This window comes from Chelonoidis abingdonii, chromosome 4, assembly GCF_003597395.2.
Source record: "Chelonoidis abingdonii isolate Lonesome George chromosome 4, CheloAbing_2.0, whole genome shotgun sequence".
NCBI lineage: Eukaryota > Metazoa > Chordata > Testudines > Testudinidae > Chelonoidis > Chelonoidis abingdonii.
Genome location: NC_133772.1, coordinates 2,794,731 through 2,809,983, shown reverse-complemented (window position 1 = coordinate 2,809,983; position 15,253 = coordinate 2,794,731). Strand labels below are relative to the sequence as shown.

Sequence of the window (15,253 nt, the reverse complement as noted above, 5' to 3'; positions counted from 1 at the left end):
AGGGCTCCTGGGTTCCATACCTCACTGCCTGTGATGTTGGGCAAATCCTTCCAAATTGCTGGGCGTTGGTTTCCCCCACTGTAAAACAGAAGTGACCTGTTTTCTGGACTCCCAGCGCTGTCTCTGTGCAAGACCTGGCACAACAGAAGCCAGAATCTTGGTTGGGGTGGAGGGGTCTGTGGACCAGTTGGCATGATGGGGGCCTAGATCTTACCCGGGGGGGGGGGGTCCATGTAGCATCTGGCACAACAAGGGGTGCTTGAGGGGGGCTGCGTAAACCTACCCCATTACAAACACAGGATAAAAAGGTTCTAGCTGAGGAAGTCAAGGCCACCGCTGCTTTCAGGAAGGGATCCCACAAACGATCAGGCCTCTGCTTAACTTCAAGCTCCCCTCAAACGCCACTCGAGCACACTGTAAACTATAGAAAGGGAAACAGCCCAGGGCAGGTTTAAATCATGAGGCCTGCACAGAGCCCAGCTCCAGGAGTCCATGGGATCACGCACAAGAACCTGAGCTTTAACAAAGTGTGGGGCTGGCTCTCAACCTTCGGGCAAAACAATGATCCGCCAGGCACATGAAGATTTCCCCCCAACTCTTCACTGTTTTTTTTAAATAAAAACTCAGGATTTTTAAACAGGTAGCGATTGCTACAGGTGTGTAGATACAGGTATGACGGGGGGGTCTAGTGGTTGGAGCAGTCTACTGCCAGACTTGGATTCTATTCCCAGCTCCACCAGTGGCCAGCTGTGACATGCCAGCCTCAGTTTACCTTTCTGCAAAATGGGGATAACACCACCGACCTCCTCCACAAAGCGAGTTGGGAGCTGCTGCTGGAAAGCACTAGGTATTATACTGGTACAAAGGTCACCCACAGAACTAAACCAAAACACTTCCAACGTAGCTGCAGGACCTTTGTCTCCGTGCTTTCAGGAGCCCCTGTGTTCGGACTCTGACCGAGTACTTAAAAACAACAAAATGATCCGACCTGAGTGGGGTCGAGTTTTTTCTTGGTGAGATTTTTTTAGTTAATTAATAAAAAACAAAACATCTTAAATACAACGTATTTCCCTATGTCGCCCCCGCCCACACACAAAAGTCTAACCAACATTTTCTTCTTATACAAACTTTGTCCCCGAATTTCACTAACGATCAGCTGGAAATAAAAGTCCAACGCACTCGATAGCAACTTGAGCAGTGGACCCACCTCTACGCTCGGAGGCCAGAAGACTTTTTAAAGGGAAAATTCCCCTTCCCCACTAGATCAGATAAACCTAGCTAAGGAAAGCTAACTACGCCAAGGCCGCCGTGTCCTTCGCCTCTCATCCCCTCTGCAGAAATATTTCTAGTAGCTGCTCTGAGACAAGCAATGATCAAAGAATGATGAGAGTTCCAGTTAAGAGGATCTGTTTGTCCAGCTATAAATTTTGTCCTGGTATTACCTTGGCAATCAGGGGGTGATTTCTTCTCTGATATAGTTCCAGCAGGACAATGAAACATGGAGCCAGTTACACGATAAATGTGTCTTGTATTGGTGTAGCTTAATGCCCTTCCTGTACGAGAATAGTTACACTGGAAGAAGCACCTTTATGCCAGTACAACTTCATCCATGCTGGGGACACTCCTGTATTAATTACATCAGGTGAAAACTTGTCACCTGCACTGGGGTTTTTTTTGGTAGAAAATTGGGTTTTTACAAAAAAGGATGAGTTTTCCCCAGAAATTTTCAAGTTGTTGTCAAAAAAAAAAAAAACCGAGACCATGCAAATAGCTGGAAATTGAAATATTGCTATTTGGAGAGAGCCCAGCGCTGCCTCATGGGAGGCAAAGGTCCATTACCTCATGTCCCTATTCTCTTCTATGGCTCAGGCTGCTCAATCAGACTACCTTTCCCATGATGCACCACGGTCAAGGCTTCCCATGGTGCACTGCTTCCCCTCTCCCAGACTGGAGACTGTGTGCATCATGGGAGGTATAGCTCAGGCATCTCATGCTCTCATTTGCTTCTGGAAGCCATGTTCCATGAGTGGCCTATATCTCCCATGATGCACCATGTTCTCCCATCTTGCAGAGGTGTTCCCTCATTGGAAATATAATTCAACCAAGTAGTGCAGCCTGCCAGGAGAATGGAGAACATGAAGTAATCAAACTACAATTCCCATGATACACTGCAGCAACTCAAGAGGAACAACCATGGTGCATCATAGGAAATATAGGCTGGGCTTCTGGGTCAGCCTATAAGAGAGAAGAGAAAGATGAGGCCCCTGAACTACACCTCCCAGCAGGCACTGCGGAAGCATTTCTAAAATCAAAACTATTCAGTTTCCAGCTTTAAAAAAAAAAATAGAACTTTTGCCCAAAAAATTGAATTTTCAGGAGAAAGTTAACCCCCCCAGCACTCCTGAAAAATTAAAAACAGACTAATTTAGCTTCCTTCTAAAATTTTCCAACAGGGATGGAATATAAAAAACGTTTTTCGTGTTTAGACAAGACCCTAAGAAACTTAATGTCACCTTTCTAAGACCTGTCTTGCAATAAGAAATCTCGGCTGGGATCCGGAGAGCAAATATTGTTGCTATCGTATGGGCTGGGCTGTATTTCAAAACGAAAAACAGAAGAGAGAGAGAAACAGAGACAGAGAGAATAGGAAGCCGAGATGCTTGTTTATAAAACAAGCACCAGGGCTTTGCCGAATTTATAAGCGTATCACAGATCATACATATGCACGAGGGGATCAAACCAGCCCTCTCTCTCGAGGCGGATGGTTGGGTGGAAAAATGAATGAGAATCCCAGGGCCAGCCGGTGAGTGGGTGGAAAGGCTCAATAAAGGGCTATCGGGAGCAGGACTTGGTCTCCACTTCTCATTAGATAAAACCCGTTTTATCATTAACGACAGGAGTTTTGAAAGATGCCCAAGATGCAGGGGCCCAGTCCAGGCTCGGTTCTCCTAGGCAGCAATGACATTTTAAAATAATCATCACAAAACAATCTGTGTCTCGTTAGATAGGTGGAAACTGCTTTTCGCGCACCACCACCAGCAGCACACAAGGGGGCAGAAGTGAGTCTACCGCATCCTGCCTTTCTATTATGTCTCTCACTACAGCCCGAGAAGCCTGGCTGTACGCCAGGACCACTGTGCAAGGTGCTGTACAGGCACAGATCAAGCAAGCTACTTTAAAAGCTTTACTCCACCAGGAAGGAGGTAGCTAAAGAGCTGGGGAAACTGAGTCAGGGCATTCTCTAGTCTGGGTCTAAGATTAGTCTGTGGCGAAGGCAGGATAGAGTCCAGAGAGCAGTGCTGTAGGGAACTCAGACTTTAGCTGCTTACAAATAACAGAGTTGAATGTAAGTGGGCAGGAAACCCCCAGCTTTATTGGTTTTTATTCCACACAGCAGAGCCACCAAATTACAGCTGGGGGAAGAACAAGAGTCACTTAAATATTAACATGGTTCCAGGAGGGGAGCAAGGACTAATGGTTAGAGCGGGGGATGGCGAGGGGCTGGGGGTCAGGACTTCTGGGTTCTATCCCCAGCTCTGGGAGAGGAGTCTAATGGGTTAGAATGGAGGGGGCTGGGACTTTGGTTTTGTGGTTGGAGTAGGGAGGACAGAATCTTCCTTTAAAACCATTCCACGTACCGAGACAAACACAGAACAAATTTAACTGTTGGCGTTTCTAAAAGAAAAGATTGCTTTGTGTGAGAGGTCTGAGTACCATCAGGATTTCTGCAATACACTTACATATTCTGCACCGTAGGACAATAAAAAATATTCATACATCTTGGATCAGTAGCACAGTGATAACTATTTCTGGGAGGTATAATATCTTTTATCCCAAACCACGAAGGAGGACATTTTTTCTACGATCACAATTCAATACCTCAGTTGAAAACACCCCAACATTTTTCTCTCTTGAAAGACTGGTACTGTTTTCTGGGCTGTTGTTTTCCCTCCCCCGCCCCATAAATGGGGTCTCTAAGCAAATTGTTTCAAATGTGTGTTGTTCACAAGGGAAACGTTGGTTTAAAATTCAGATTTGATTCTTTTCTGGGGGGGAAGGGAGCGTTAAAATGTGTATTTTCCTTTTTGCCTTATACAGAAATTTAGTTCTTTTTAAAAAAAATTTGTTTTTATTTTGGGAGGAAAATTATTACAGTTAAGGCAATTTGCTCTCAGTACAAAACGTGCCCCTTTTTATTCGTTTGTTTCCTCTTTTTTTTTTTTTTTTTTTTAAAGTTTGTTGTTGTTTTTTTAAGACCAACTTTTGCTGATTGAGGAGGAAATTTAAAATTTGTATATATAATTTTCGCCCTCTTCCAAAAAAACACAACAGAACAGTCTCAGACAAGATGTGTCTATTTTTAAAAGTTTTTGTTAAATTACAGATATTTGAAATTAAATATATTTAGACTTTTTGCAGGGGCATCTTAACCAATTTTGGGGAGGGGGGAGGTAAAAAGGAGGCTATTTTTTCCACGTGTCAATTTTTAGGGGCAAAATTATTATTTTTTCAAATGAAAGCAATTTTTAAAATGTCCTTCTTCTCCAATAACAGACACCATTTAAAAAGGAGCTGGGAACTGGTCAAAACAAACCAGAAAATTAAATTCTACAGACGTCAAAAAACCAAACCAAACCAAAATAAAAACATGGCACCAATGTTGTGTGTGGCTTTTTTAAAAAAAAAAAAAAAAAACCACAACGTTTAGGCTCCTGTGCAAGAGATCACTGGAGCATCATCTGAACCAATTTCAGTGGAATCTGTTGAGAACTACAGCCAAGCTGATAAATCCAATTGATTGCAATCAAGTTTTTAAAGCACGTGCTTAGAGTAAAGCGGATGCTTAAGATCTCTCCTGAATTGAGGGCCGAAACAAGGTAACACAGGGTTAAAGGGAAAGTTCTCAGAGGCACAAAAGGCAGCAGAGAATCAAACGAACACTGTTTCCCCTCACCCATCCATTGGAGAACTGGGGTCCACCCCAAACCCTCCCTCACTGATTATTCCATGGCACCCACAAACTGCCTCCCTCCCACTGGCAGACTGGGCACCTCTCCCACCCAACTCCATTTGTGCCTCTGAAAATTCCTCCCCTTCCTAATGATTTGGTGCTAGGACAACAATCGACATTGACTCCCCACCTCCATCTCTCCATCCCCTCTCGTCCCCCACCCACCCACACATTCGCACAGTCATTCACACGACCCTCAGCTAACTTGCCCCATGGCGGCAGTGGCACTGCCATCCACCCCTGCGTCCTGGCAGGAGCCTGCCTCAGGCCCCTGGGCCCCTCCTGTGGCAGCGTGGCCGACTTCAGCACAGCCAACCTGGCCATGGCAGGCCTTGGCGTGGCTGGCCAGCCGGCTGGAAGTCCTGAAGGCTTGGCCACAGTCCGGACAGCGGCGGCCTTTCTTGTCCGAGTGGGTGCGGAGGTGGTAGGTGAGGGCCAGGAGGTTGTGGAACTCCTTTAGGCAGGCAGGACAGCGGTAGAGACCGGTGGTGTGGACTTTCTTGTGGTGGAGGAGGCTGCCAGCATGGCGGTACGTCCGCTCGCAACGGTCGCACTTGTAGGGGCGCTGGTCCACCAGGCCGTTGGTGCCAGGAGTGGCCCCAGCCTCTGCCTCGGCCTGGTGCCGCCACAGGTGCTGGACCAAGTCCCGAGAGGCCCGGTAGGCCTTGCCGCACTCCGAGCACTCGAACCGCTTCTTAGTGTGGACCCGGCCATGGTTCTTGAGGGCTGATGGGGTGGGAAATTGCTTGGGGCAGACCAGGCACTGGAAAGGGCCAAGGGGTGCCTGAGTGACACCCACTGGGGTTTGAGTGCCAGTGTCAACATGGCCGCCTGAGGCACCAACTGATGCACTGCCCACATGGCTGCCTGAGGTACCGCCAACAGAGCTGCTATCAACATGGCTGCCTGAGGCACCACCAACATGGCCACCTGAGGCACCAACTGATGCACTGCCAACATGGCTGCTGTCAACATGAGGGCCTGAGGTACCATCAACATGGCCACCTGAGGTAGTGCCAAGATGGCCACCGTCACCGCGGCCACCTGAGGCATCAACGTGGCTGCCACCCTGCTCCCTCCGGGCGGCCCGCCATTCTCGTGCCGTCTTGCTCTGGACAAGGCTACTGCCCTCCAGTAAGGGGCGGCCAGGGGAGCTCCTGCTGCCAGGACGAGGCCGACGCTGGGCATGGATCAGCTGGTGCCTCACTAGCTGCCTCTGCCATTTGAAGGCTTTGCCACAGTCAGGGCAGCGGTGGCGCTTGACCTCAAAGTGGATGCGCTGATGGTTCTTGAGGGCCATGAGGTTAGGGTAGGCCCGGGGGCAGACGGGGCAGCAGTAATGGCCGGTCTTGTGGCTCCTGCGGTGGTTGAGAAGGCTGCCGGCATGGCGGTAGGTCCGCCCACATTGCTCACACCGGTATGGCCGCTCCTCGGGGTCCTTCTTGGAGGCAGCGGGCGGCTCTGAGACCCCACCACCGTCGGTCTGGGCCTTGCCTGCTCTCTTGGCGTGAGCCAACTTTCTGGAGGATGAGGCAGGCAGTGGCGGTCTCCTCTCACGGTGGACACGCTGGTGGCTGGCCAGCTGCTTCTGGAGGCGGAAAGCCTTGGGGCACTGGGTGCACTTGTAGCGCTTGGTCTCGAAGTGAATGCGGTTGTGGTTTTTCAGGGCCATGAGGTTGTAGAAGAGCTTCTGGCAGATGGCGCAGCGGAAGAGGCCCGTCTTGTGGGTCTGCTTGTGGTTGATCAGGCTGCCCGCATGCTTGTAGCTCCGGCCGCACTGCTCGCAGCAGAAAGGGCGCTCTGACGCAGCACCTTCCTCCCCACTGCCGCCGCTGCCACCCTCCTCCTCGGCAACGCTGACCAGCTCTTCCTCCTCCTCCGGGTGCTGAGCGGCACAGTGTGCCTCCAGCCCTGCTGCCCCCTGGCACAGCTCCCCACAGACATCACACACGTGCAGCTTGCACTCCTCGCCATCGCTGCCGCCTGGGTCCTGTTTTCCGTGAGCTGGGGCCACAGCCGCCTCTCCTCCCTCCCTGCCGTGTGGGAGCGCTGTCTCCTTCCGTACACTGTCCCCGTTGCCGGTTGGCCGGCTGTCATTCAGCTTACACTTGGGGTGATTACGGAGATGGTTGCGGTAGGCAGACAGGTTGGGGTACTGACGAGAGCAGACGCCACACTGGTAATCTCCGACCTGGTGGGTCTTCTTGTGGTTGACCAGGCTGCCGCCGTGCCGGTAGGTTTTCCCACACTGCCCACAGGCATAGGGACGGCTGTCTGGGGGCGTCAGGCCGGATTTCTGCTCCTCTGGCAGCTCTGGACGCGGTCCCAGCCGCAGCTGGATGGTGGTATCAGCCAGCGCCGCTTCCTTCTCCTCTCGGTGGCCCAGGCTGTGCTCTTCAAGGCTTGCCATGTCGTCGAACGTCTGCCCGCAGTAGCCACAGATATGGGAGAGGAGCATCTCTTCCTCCCCATCGCGCTCATCTGGGCGCCCCTCCACCTCCTGCTGGAGCCTGGGAAAAGCTGCATCCTTGCCAGCCTCCAAGCTGCCTTCCTGAGGCTCCCCCTCCCTGTCATGAGCCAAGCCATGGTGGTGCTGCAGGTCCGTCTCGCCTGGGAAGATCATGCCACAGAGGCTGCAAAGGAAGGGACGTTCCTCGGTGCTGGCGCCCGGCTGCTGGGCCGTGGCATGGCCACGGAAGTGACTCTTCAGTGCCTCCAGGTTTGAATACTCCTTCGGGCACAGGGAACACTGGTATATGCCCAGCTGCTGGCTGTGCTTGTGGTCAAGGATTTCACACGGGTAGGGCTGAGAGTTGGGGCTGCTGGGCGGTGAAGCTTTGCCCTCCTCCTCCTCTTTCAGGTGTTGCCAGCCGTTCACCGCGCTGCCTCCCCGCAGATTGTAGCTCCGCTGGGACTCCTCCTCGCCCAGCGTCCCCTCCTCTCCAACCCGGGTACTCTCTGGGCCACCACGCCCGACATCTCCACTTCCGTCCGGCTGCATTGTGCCATCAGGGGCATCTCTGGGCTCCGCCTCTGCCACACTCCCTTCCTCTTCCTCCTCTGCCCCCGCTCGGCCCTTCCTCGGCTTCTGGTGTCCACGTAAGTGGCTCTTGAAGGCAGCCACATTGGAGAAGCGTTTGGCACAGAGCGAGCACTCAAAATCCCCCGTCTGGTGCGTCTGTTTGTGGTTGATCAGGCTGCCCGAGTGGCGGTAGGACTTGCCACAGAGTTCACAGCTGTACACCCGTCTGCCTGGCGGCTCCGCCTCACCCTCTCCCGTGCCAGTTTCCCCATCGCCGTGCGCCAGGGCGTGGCTCTGTAAACTGCCCAGGTCGTGAAAGATCATCCCGCAGCAGCCACAGATGTGAGACATCCCCGGCGCTGGCCCTGCCGCCTCCAATTCCTCCACATCTCGCTTGATGGCCAGCAGCAGCGCCGCCTCCCGCGTGTGGACACTGCCCGGTTCCTTCTCCTCCTTCTCCTCCTGGGGGCAGGGGGCGGCATCCCCGGGTGCATGGCGCAGCTGGTGCCACTGGAATTCTGCCTCCTCCTCAAAGCTCTCTCCACAGCTGGTGCAGGCGTAACTCCCCCGCTCCTTGCCCCGCGCTGCTCGGAAATGCATGCGGACGTGGTTGCGTAGGGCCATCAGGTTGGAGTACTGCTTAGGGCACAGGGAGCACTGGTAGATGCCCGTCCGGTGGGTGTGCCGGTGGTTGACCAGGCTACCCCGGTGCCGGTAGGTCCGGCCGCACTCCCCGCAGCGGTAAGGCCTCTCCTCTGATGGCCCGTCCTCTTCCTCCTCCACACAACCAGTCTCCTCCTCTTTGAGAACACCTCCTCCATCTGCTTCCCCACAACCTGGTGGCTCCGTGGCCCTCTCCCCACCAGCTGGCTCTGTGGGGCTCTGGTCAAGGTGGCAAGTGGCCTCTTCGGGCGCTGGGGGGCAGGAGTACTGGAGGCCGGGCCGGGAAGCCGGCTTGGATTTGAGGTGTATCCGCAGGTGGTTCTTGAGGGCCGCCAGGTTGAAGAGCTGCTTGCAGCAGAAGTTGCAGCTGTAGACGCCCGTCTGGTGGCTTTTCTTGTGGTTGATGAGGCTGCCAGCATGGCGGTAGGTCCGGCCACACTCCCCGCACCGGTAGGGCCGCGCTTGGTCTCCGTCCTTACCACTGGCCTCCCAGGCTCCCTCCGAATCCATCGTGGGTTGGGCCAAGCCTCCCCCATCCTCTTTCTCCTCTTCCTCCTCCTCCTCCGGATAGAGGCAGCTGTGGTTCCTCAGCTCCTCCTCATCGGCAAAGCTTCCCCCACACCTCACGCACAGCTCCCCATCCGGATTGCCCCGGTCCCCGCCTCCAGCCTTCGCCCCGTCCTTCAAACTGCAGGGGGCGCCCTCTCCGAAGGCAGCCGCCGGCAGCTGGTAGATATCCAGCTTGGCCGAAGTCTCAATGGAGTCCTCCTCCGAGACGCTGTGTTCCGATCCCTCCGAGGGGGCTCTCCCAGCCCAGCGGGCTTTCTCATGGGCCTTCTGGTGGCTCAGCAGCTCACTGGGCAGGCGGAAAGCCTTGCAGCACAACGGGCACTTGTAGGGGCGGTACTCCGAGTGCAGCCGGGAGTGGTTCTTGAGCGCCATGAGGTTGGAGAACTCCTTGAAGCAGACGGCGCACTGGTAGACGCCCAGGGTGTGGCTCTGCTTGTGGTTGGTGAGGCTGCCCGCATGCTTGTAGGCCTTATCGCACTGGTTGCATTTATAGCGCCGCTCCTCTGCCGGCACGCCAGGGGCCTCCTGGCCTTCCTCCGCTTTGCCGGGGAATTCCAACTGGGAGAAGTCGGCCGGCACCACTGATTCAGCGATGTATTTCTCCAGGTTGCTCAGCAAAGTCCCAGCGCCGCCGCCCTCTAGCGTGGGGAAAACATCGGCATCCGATGATGAGGAGTCCTGCCCTTGCTGGAAGTTGTTCCCCCCGTCCTCCTCCCCCTTCTGGCCATGGCTGGCGTGGGCTGAATGGCGATGGCTGGCCAGCTGGGAGGCAACGCGGAAGCTGCGGCCGCAGTCCGGACACCGGTGGCGCCTCTCCTCAGTGTGGATGCGGAGGTGATTCTTCAGGGCCATGGGGTTGGAGAACTCCTTGCGACACAGCAGGCAGGTGAAGAGTCCCACCTCGTGGGTGCGCCGGTGGTTGACCAGGCTGCCAGCGTGGCGGTAGCTACGCTGACACTGCCCGCATTTGAACGGCCGCTCCTCCCCCTGTGGCTGGCTCGGCTCACAGCCGGGCTCTTCCATCGCTCACATCGGACGGCAGGAGGGCACTCTCTCCGCTGGCTTCACAGGGCTGGGCCGGCAGCCCGGAAAGCTCCGTTTCCGCCACAATGAGCCTGCATCTCCTCCTGCTTCTTCCTCCTCCTCCTCTGGCTCTTTACGGCATCCCAAGGCGGCAGCTGTGGGGAAACAGGCAAGGGAAGAGGAATTAAAACACCATCAAATGAGTGTCCCACATACAAGCTCACGCCCAGCTGCTACCAGACCCATGGCTTCATCCTCTCCAGACCAGGGGAGCTAAGCCCAAGGAGACACAAAAATGAGGACCAGACAGGGTTACCCTGGGCTATGCTATTTGATACCCTGATGGGTGGAAGGATATCAGACAGCAAATGCCACACAGCAGAGCCAGGGAGAGAACCCAGGAATCCTGGTTCCCAGCCCTCCTCCAACTGACTCAACCCCACTCCCCTCCCAGAGCTGGGGACAGAACCTAGGAGTCTTGTTCTACATAAAACAGCATGTAAGAAACTGAAGACAGACATCTGATGTCTCAGTGTGTCTGAGTAGGGAAATGAAGCTGACCGGCCTGCCTGGCAGACCACCAGTCACGGACAACTGTCTCTGGGACGCAAAGGAACTAAGCTGTCCCCTCCGCAGACTAGCTCTAGGCCGAGTACAGGTTACAAATGAAACAGTCAGCAGACCTCCTTCCCCGGCTTCCTCGTTTGTGTCAGGTTTTGGATGATTACTCGGTTTAAGAAAAGCCTGGGGTTGCACAGCAGAACGGAGGGGCACTAGCAGAGCAGAGGGGGCGGGGGAGCCCAGAGCTGGCATCGCAAGGGTCTGCGGAACGACACTGAGGGGCACTTGCAGAACTGTGCGCGCCCAGGTCAGGGATCTACACCCTTCACTGTCACAAACACTCAGTTCTCTCCCAAAAGAAATCAGAATTTCTGGGTTCTCTCCCCAGTTCTGGGAGTGGCATGGGGTCTAGTGGGTTGAAGTGTGTGGGAGGGGCAGCTGGGAGCCAGCACTCCTGGGTTCCATGGCTGGCCCTGAGAGGGGACAGGACTCCAGTACAGGGGTTCTCAACCTTTTTCTCTCTAAGGCCCTCACTCAACAAGCTATAAAAACTCCACAGCTCACCTGTGCCACAACAACAGTTTTTCTGCATATAAAAGCCAGGGCTGGCATTAGGAGGTAGCAAATAGGGCAGTTGCCCGAGGCCCCACACCACAGAGGGCCCCGTGAAGTAAAGTTCCTTCAGCCCTGGCCCCCCGTGACTCTAATGCTGGCCCTGCTTGGCGGATCCCCCTGAAACCTCCTCACGGCTGCCCCAGGGGACCTCGGAACCTGGCTGAGAACTGCTGCTCTCGGGGTTAGTGGAGGTTGGGAGTCAGGACGCCCGAGTTCTATACTTTGTGTCTTTGACTGCTGAGTCACTCAACCCATAGAGCACGGGAGGGATGGCTCAGTGGTTTGAGTGTTGGCCTGCTAGACCCAGGGTTGTGAGTTCAATCCTTGAAGGGGCCACTTAGGGATCTGAGGCAAAAATCTGTCTGGGGATTGGTCCTGCTTTGAGCAGGAGGTTGGGATAGATGACCTCCTGAGGTCCCTTCCAACCCTGATATTCTATGACCAAACAGGGTAAGTCATTTCCCTTCCCTGTGCCTCAGTTTCCTCATCAGTACCTGTGGAAAACAGATACCAACTCATGTTTAGTAAGGCTATCATCAACACCTGCAATACGTGTCTTCTCCTTGACTAGGGCACAGCTAACTTAAGGCACACTGGTTTAATTATAGTAATTAGAAAAGTGCATGACTCCATATTGCCACCTGTAAAGAGGTAAATAAAGTGCTAAATATAACTCAGATGCACCAGAGAAAAGACACACAATTTATTATTAATTTGTAACCTTTGCCCCTAAAAAAATATATATATATCATCACCTCGGCATATTTCTGAGCACCATCAAGCCATTCCTTGGGGGGAGGGATAGCTCAGTGGTAAACCCAGGGTTGTGAGTTCAAACCTTGAAGGGGCCACTTCGGGATCTGGGGCAAAATCAACACTTGGTGCTGCTAGTGAAGTCAGGGGGCTAGACTCAATGACCTTTCAGCGCCCCTTCCAGCTCTGTGAGATGGGCATCTCTCCATATATTATTTCTGAGGTTCTGAACACCTGTAGTAGGCTCCACATGTTAAAGATCAACAAAACATCAGAGTGGGAAAACACACACGTGTTGGGGGCCTTGATACCTTCTAGCAGGGGTCAGCACCAAACATATAGATTTATGTGACAAGGCAAAATTAACAATGGATGTTTTCTGCCCCCCATGAGCAAAAACCACCACGGGCTGGAGATGAAGCATAAGAAGTGGAAGCCATGGAGAAGAATTTTTGGCAGCATGACACGCAATCTGTTGGAGGAACTTTAAGATTTGTGACCGGTGTAACTCATTTGCCTTCAATGGCCCAGAGATTGCTAAAGGAACAGCAATCTCTCAGGGCGGGTCCACCAGCAGGTGTGGGTGGGTGGCTGTTTTCCTTTCAGTCACTCTTTATAATTGGAAGCCTTTTAAAAAAAAAAAAAAAAAAGGATTCCAAAGTTTCTAGCCTCCAACGTGACTTGATTGTGCTCATAGCAAGCGGGTAAATTAGGCCACTCCACAACCTTGGGAGAGAAAAGGACAGCAAAGGCATGTTTTGGAGGACAATACATTTCACTCAAGGCTGAGATGCAGCTGCCTCTGGGGTGAGCTAGCAGGGGAACAGCTGCACAGCAATGCAGCACAGGGATGATTCGCCTGGTGTTGAGATGCTGTCACTCTGGGGAGGGTCAGCTGAGTAACAGCCACATAACGATGTTGCCTGGGGATTACTCATCCTGCATTGCAATGCAGCTGCTTCTAGGGCGGGACATGGCATATAGGACACACAGCCATTCTACACAATTTTTAGCTAAGGAAGAGCAAGAAACAATTGCATCTAATTTTAAAATTGCAGGGAGGGAGGAATTAGCAAGACTTCTGGGATCTAAACCCAGCTCTGGGAGGGGAGTGAGGTCTAGTGGTTAGAGCAGAGGGGGCTTGGAACCAGGACTCCGGGGTTCTCTCCCCAGCTCTGGAAGAGGAGTGAGGTCTAGTGGGTTAGAACAGAGGGTGCTGGGAGCCAGGACTCCTGGGTCCCCAGCTCTGAGACTCAATTTGCAGCCTCAGGCAAGTCCCCGTCTCTGTGCCACAGTTTATCCATTCATAAAACGAGAACAACAATCTCCACCCACTTCATAAGCACAACAGGAAAAAGTGTTTTAAAAGACTTCATGTGGCTTTAGGACGCAGATTGGGCCCTAACCACCCCCAGTACAACCCAGCACCCCCCAAAGCCAGCCTCTTACCTCCAGGGTCCAGTAAAGCATCCCAGGGGCGACACACAGGCCAGGGCAGGGGAGCTGAAGCAGTTTCCAGGGAGGGAGTCACACCCCAAGTGACAGCCAGACGCGGAGACAAACCCAGGATCTTCAGGGTACAAGGAAGAGAGGAAATTTGTAGGGACGAGCCCCAGAAATGCAGGGCCTCCCGGGTGCCTTATCCCCCAGGGGAGGGACCGGCACAGACTTTTGGTGGCGTTCAATCTTCAATGCTGGATCCCGGCGGGGTCCGGATACAGGACCTAATGGGGGCTCCGAGCCCCAAAAGTCTGGTCCAGGCAGCGAGTGGAGACAGGCGCTCCGGGCTGAGGGACCTGAGCCCCAGATCGCAGGGGGCCCGGCTGCTGTACCCCGACTTGCTGGCTACAGACGCTCCCAGGGGCTCGAGGCTCTGGATCCAGGGGGGTCCGAGCGGCGGGCGACACATCCCAGGGGTGGGACCCCCCCGCTGCTGGAGACCGGCGCTCCCAGGGCTCTGGGGCGCTGGAGGCAGATCCCGGGGGGCGAACCCCAGTTCTGGGGTGGCAGGAGAGCCCCGGCCGGGCGAACCCCCAGTTCTTCCAACGCAGGGAGCCGCAGGGGGCTCCCCGCTCCAGCCCCCCCGGGGGCTGATTTCCCTGCGGGGGGGTCTCCAGGCGGGCAAGGCAAGTCCACGGCCCCCCCGGGGGTGGGAATCTCGCCCCCCAGCCCGTGGGGGCGGCTCTGGTTCGCCCCTCGTGGCGAGCAGGGTCCGGCCCCTGTAGCCGCCGGCTCTGCCCAGCTGCTGGGGGGCGGGGGGCGCCTGCGACCCCCCCGGCCCTGCTGCCCCCTCGGCCAGGCTCGGGCACCGCAAACACTTCCTTTTGTTGCTAGGAAACAGGAAATGTGCGGCGGAGAAAGGCTTCCCGGGAGGCCCGCCCCCCTGCCTGGGCACGGGCTGCACTTCCGGGGGTGCCCCTCTTAAAGGGTCCCCCACACGCTGCTTCTGGGGCCAAGTTACCCGCCTCTTCCAAGCCAAAGCCCTGCAACTTCCATCCAAGGGGGGGGGGGGGTGACAGAGAAAACCCGACACCCCCCCCCCAACATTATTATGTTACAGTCAAATCCTTCAGTGTGCCAGGACTCCTGGGTTCTCTCCCCAGCTCTGGGAGGGGAGTGGGGGCTGGTAGGTTAGAGCCAGGAGGCTGGGAGCCAGGACTCCTGGGTTCTGTCCCCAGCTCTGGGAGGGGAGTGGGGGCTGGTGGTCTAGAGCCAGGGGGCTGGGAGCCAGGACTCCTGGGTTCTTTTGGCAAGTGGAGTGGGGAACCAACACTCCCGGGTTCCACTCCCAGCTCTGAGAGGGCAGTGGGGGCTGGTGGATCGGGGGCTGGGAGCCTGAATTCCTGAGTTCTCTCCCCCTCCCTGTGCAACATCCCAGCCAGCCCTCTTGCTGGGGGTGTGTCCCCTATGATAGTTTGTACCGCCCCCACCCCTCTCCCATTGGATGATATGCGTGCCACACTTCCGGTTATGGCCACACAGTCTCCTCCATGCTGTGCAGGGCGCGCCACACTTCCTGCGGTGCTCCTCCCAAC

At 54.7% G+C, this 15,253-nt stretch overlaps 1 protein-coding gene across 1 annotated transcript; it reads right to left on the bottom strand.

Annotated features, from left to right (window-relative positions):
* Positions 1-4,692: 4,692 nt before the first annotated feature.
* Positions 4,693-14,615, bottom strand: ZNF646 (zinc finger protein 646). The gene is made up of 2 exons (XM_032763939.2): positions 13,668-14,615; positions 4,693-10,444 (listed from the first exon to the last, which is right to left on the bottom strand). Exon 2 carries the CDS (start codon positions 10,287-10,289, stop codon positions 5,208-5,210), a length of 5,082 nt encoding a protein of 1,693 aa, XP_032619830.1. The 5' UTR covers positions 10,290-10,444; positions 13,668-14,615; the 3' UTR covers positions 4,693-5,207.
* Positions 14,616-15,253: the final 638 nt, after the last annotated feature.

Excerpts from the sequence above, each read along its gene's own strand:
- ZNF646 (XM_032763939.2), bottom strand. The coding sequence starts at position 10,289 with ATGGAAGAGCCCGGCTGTGAGCCGAGCCAGCCACAGGGGGAGGAGCGG.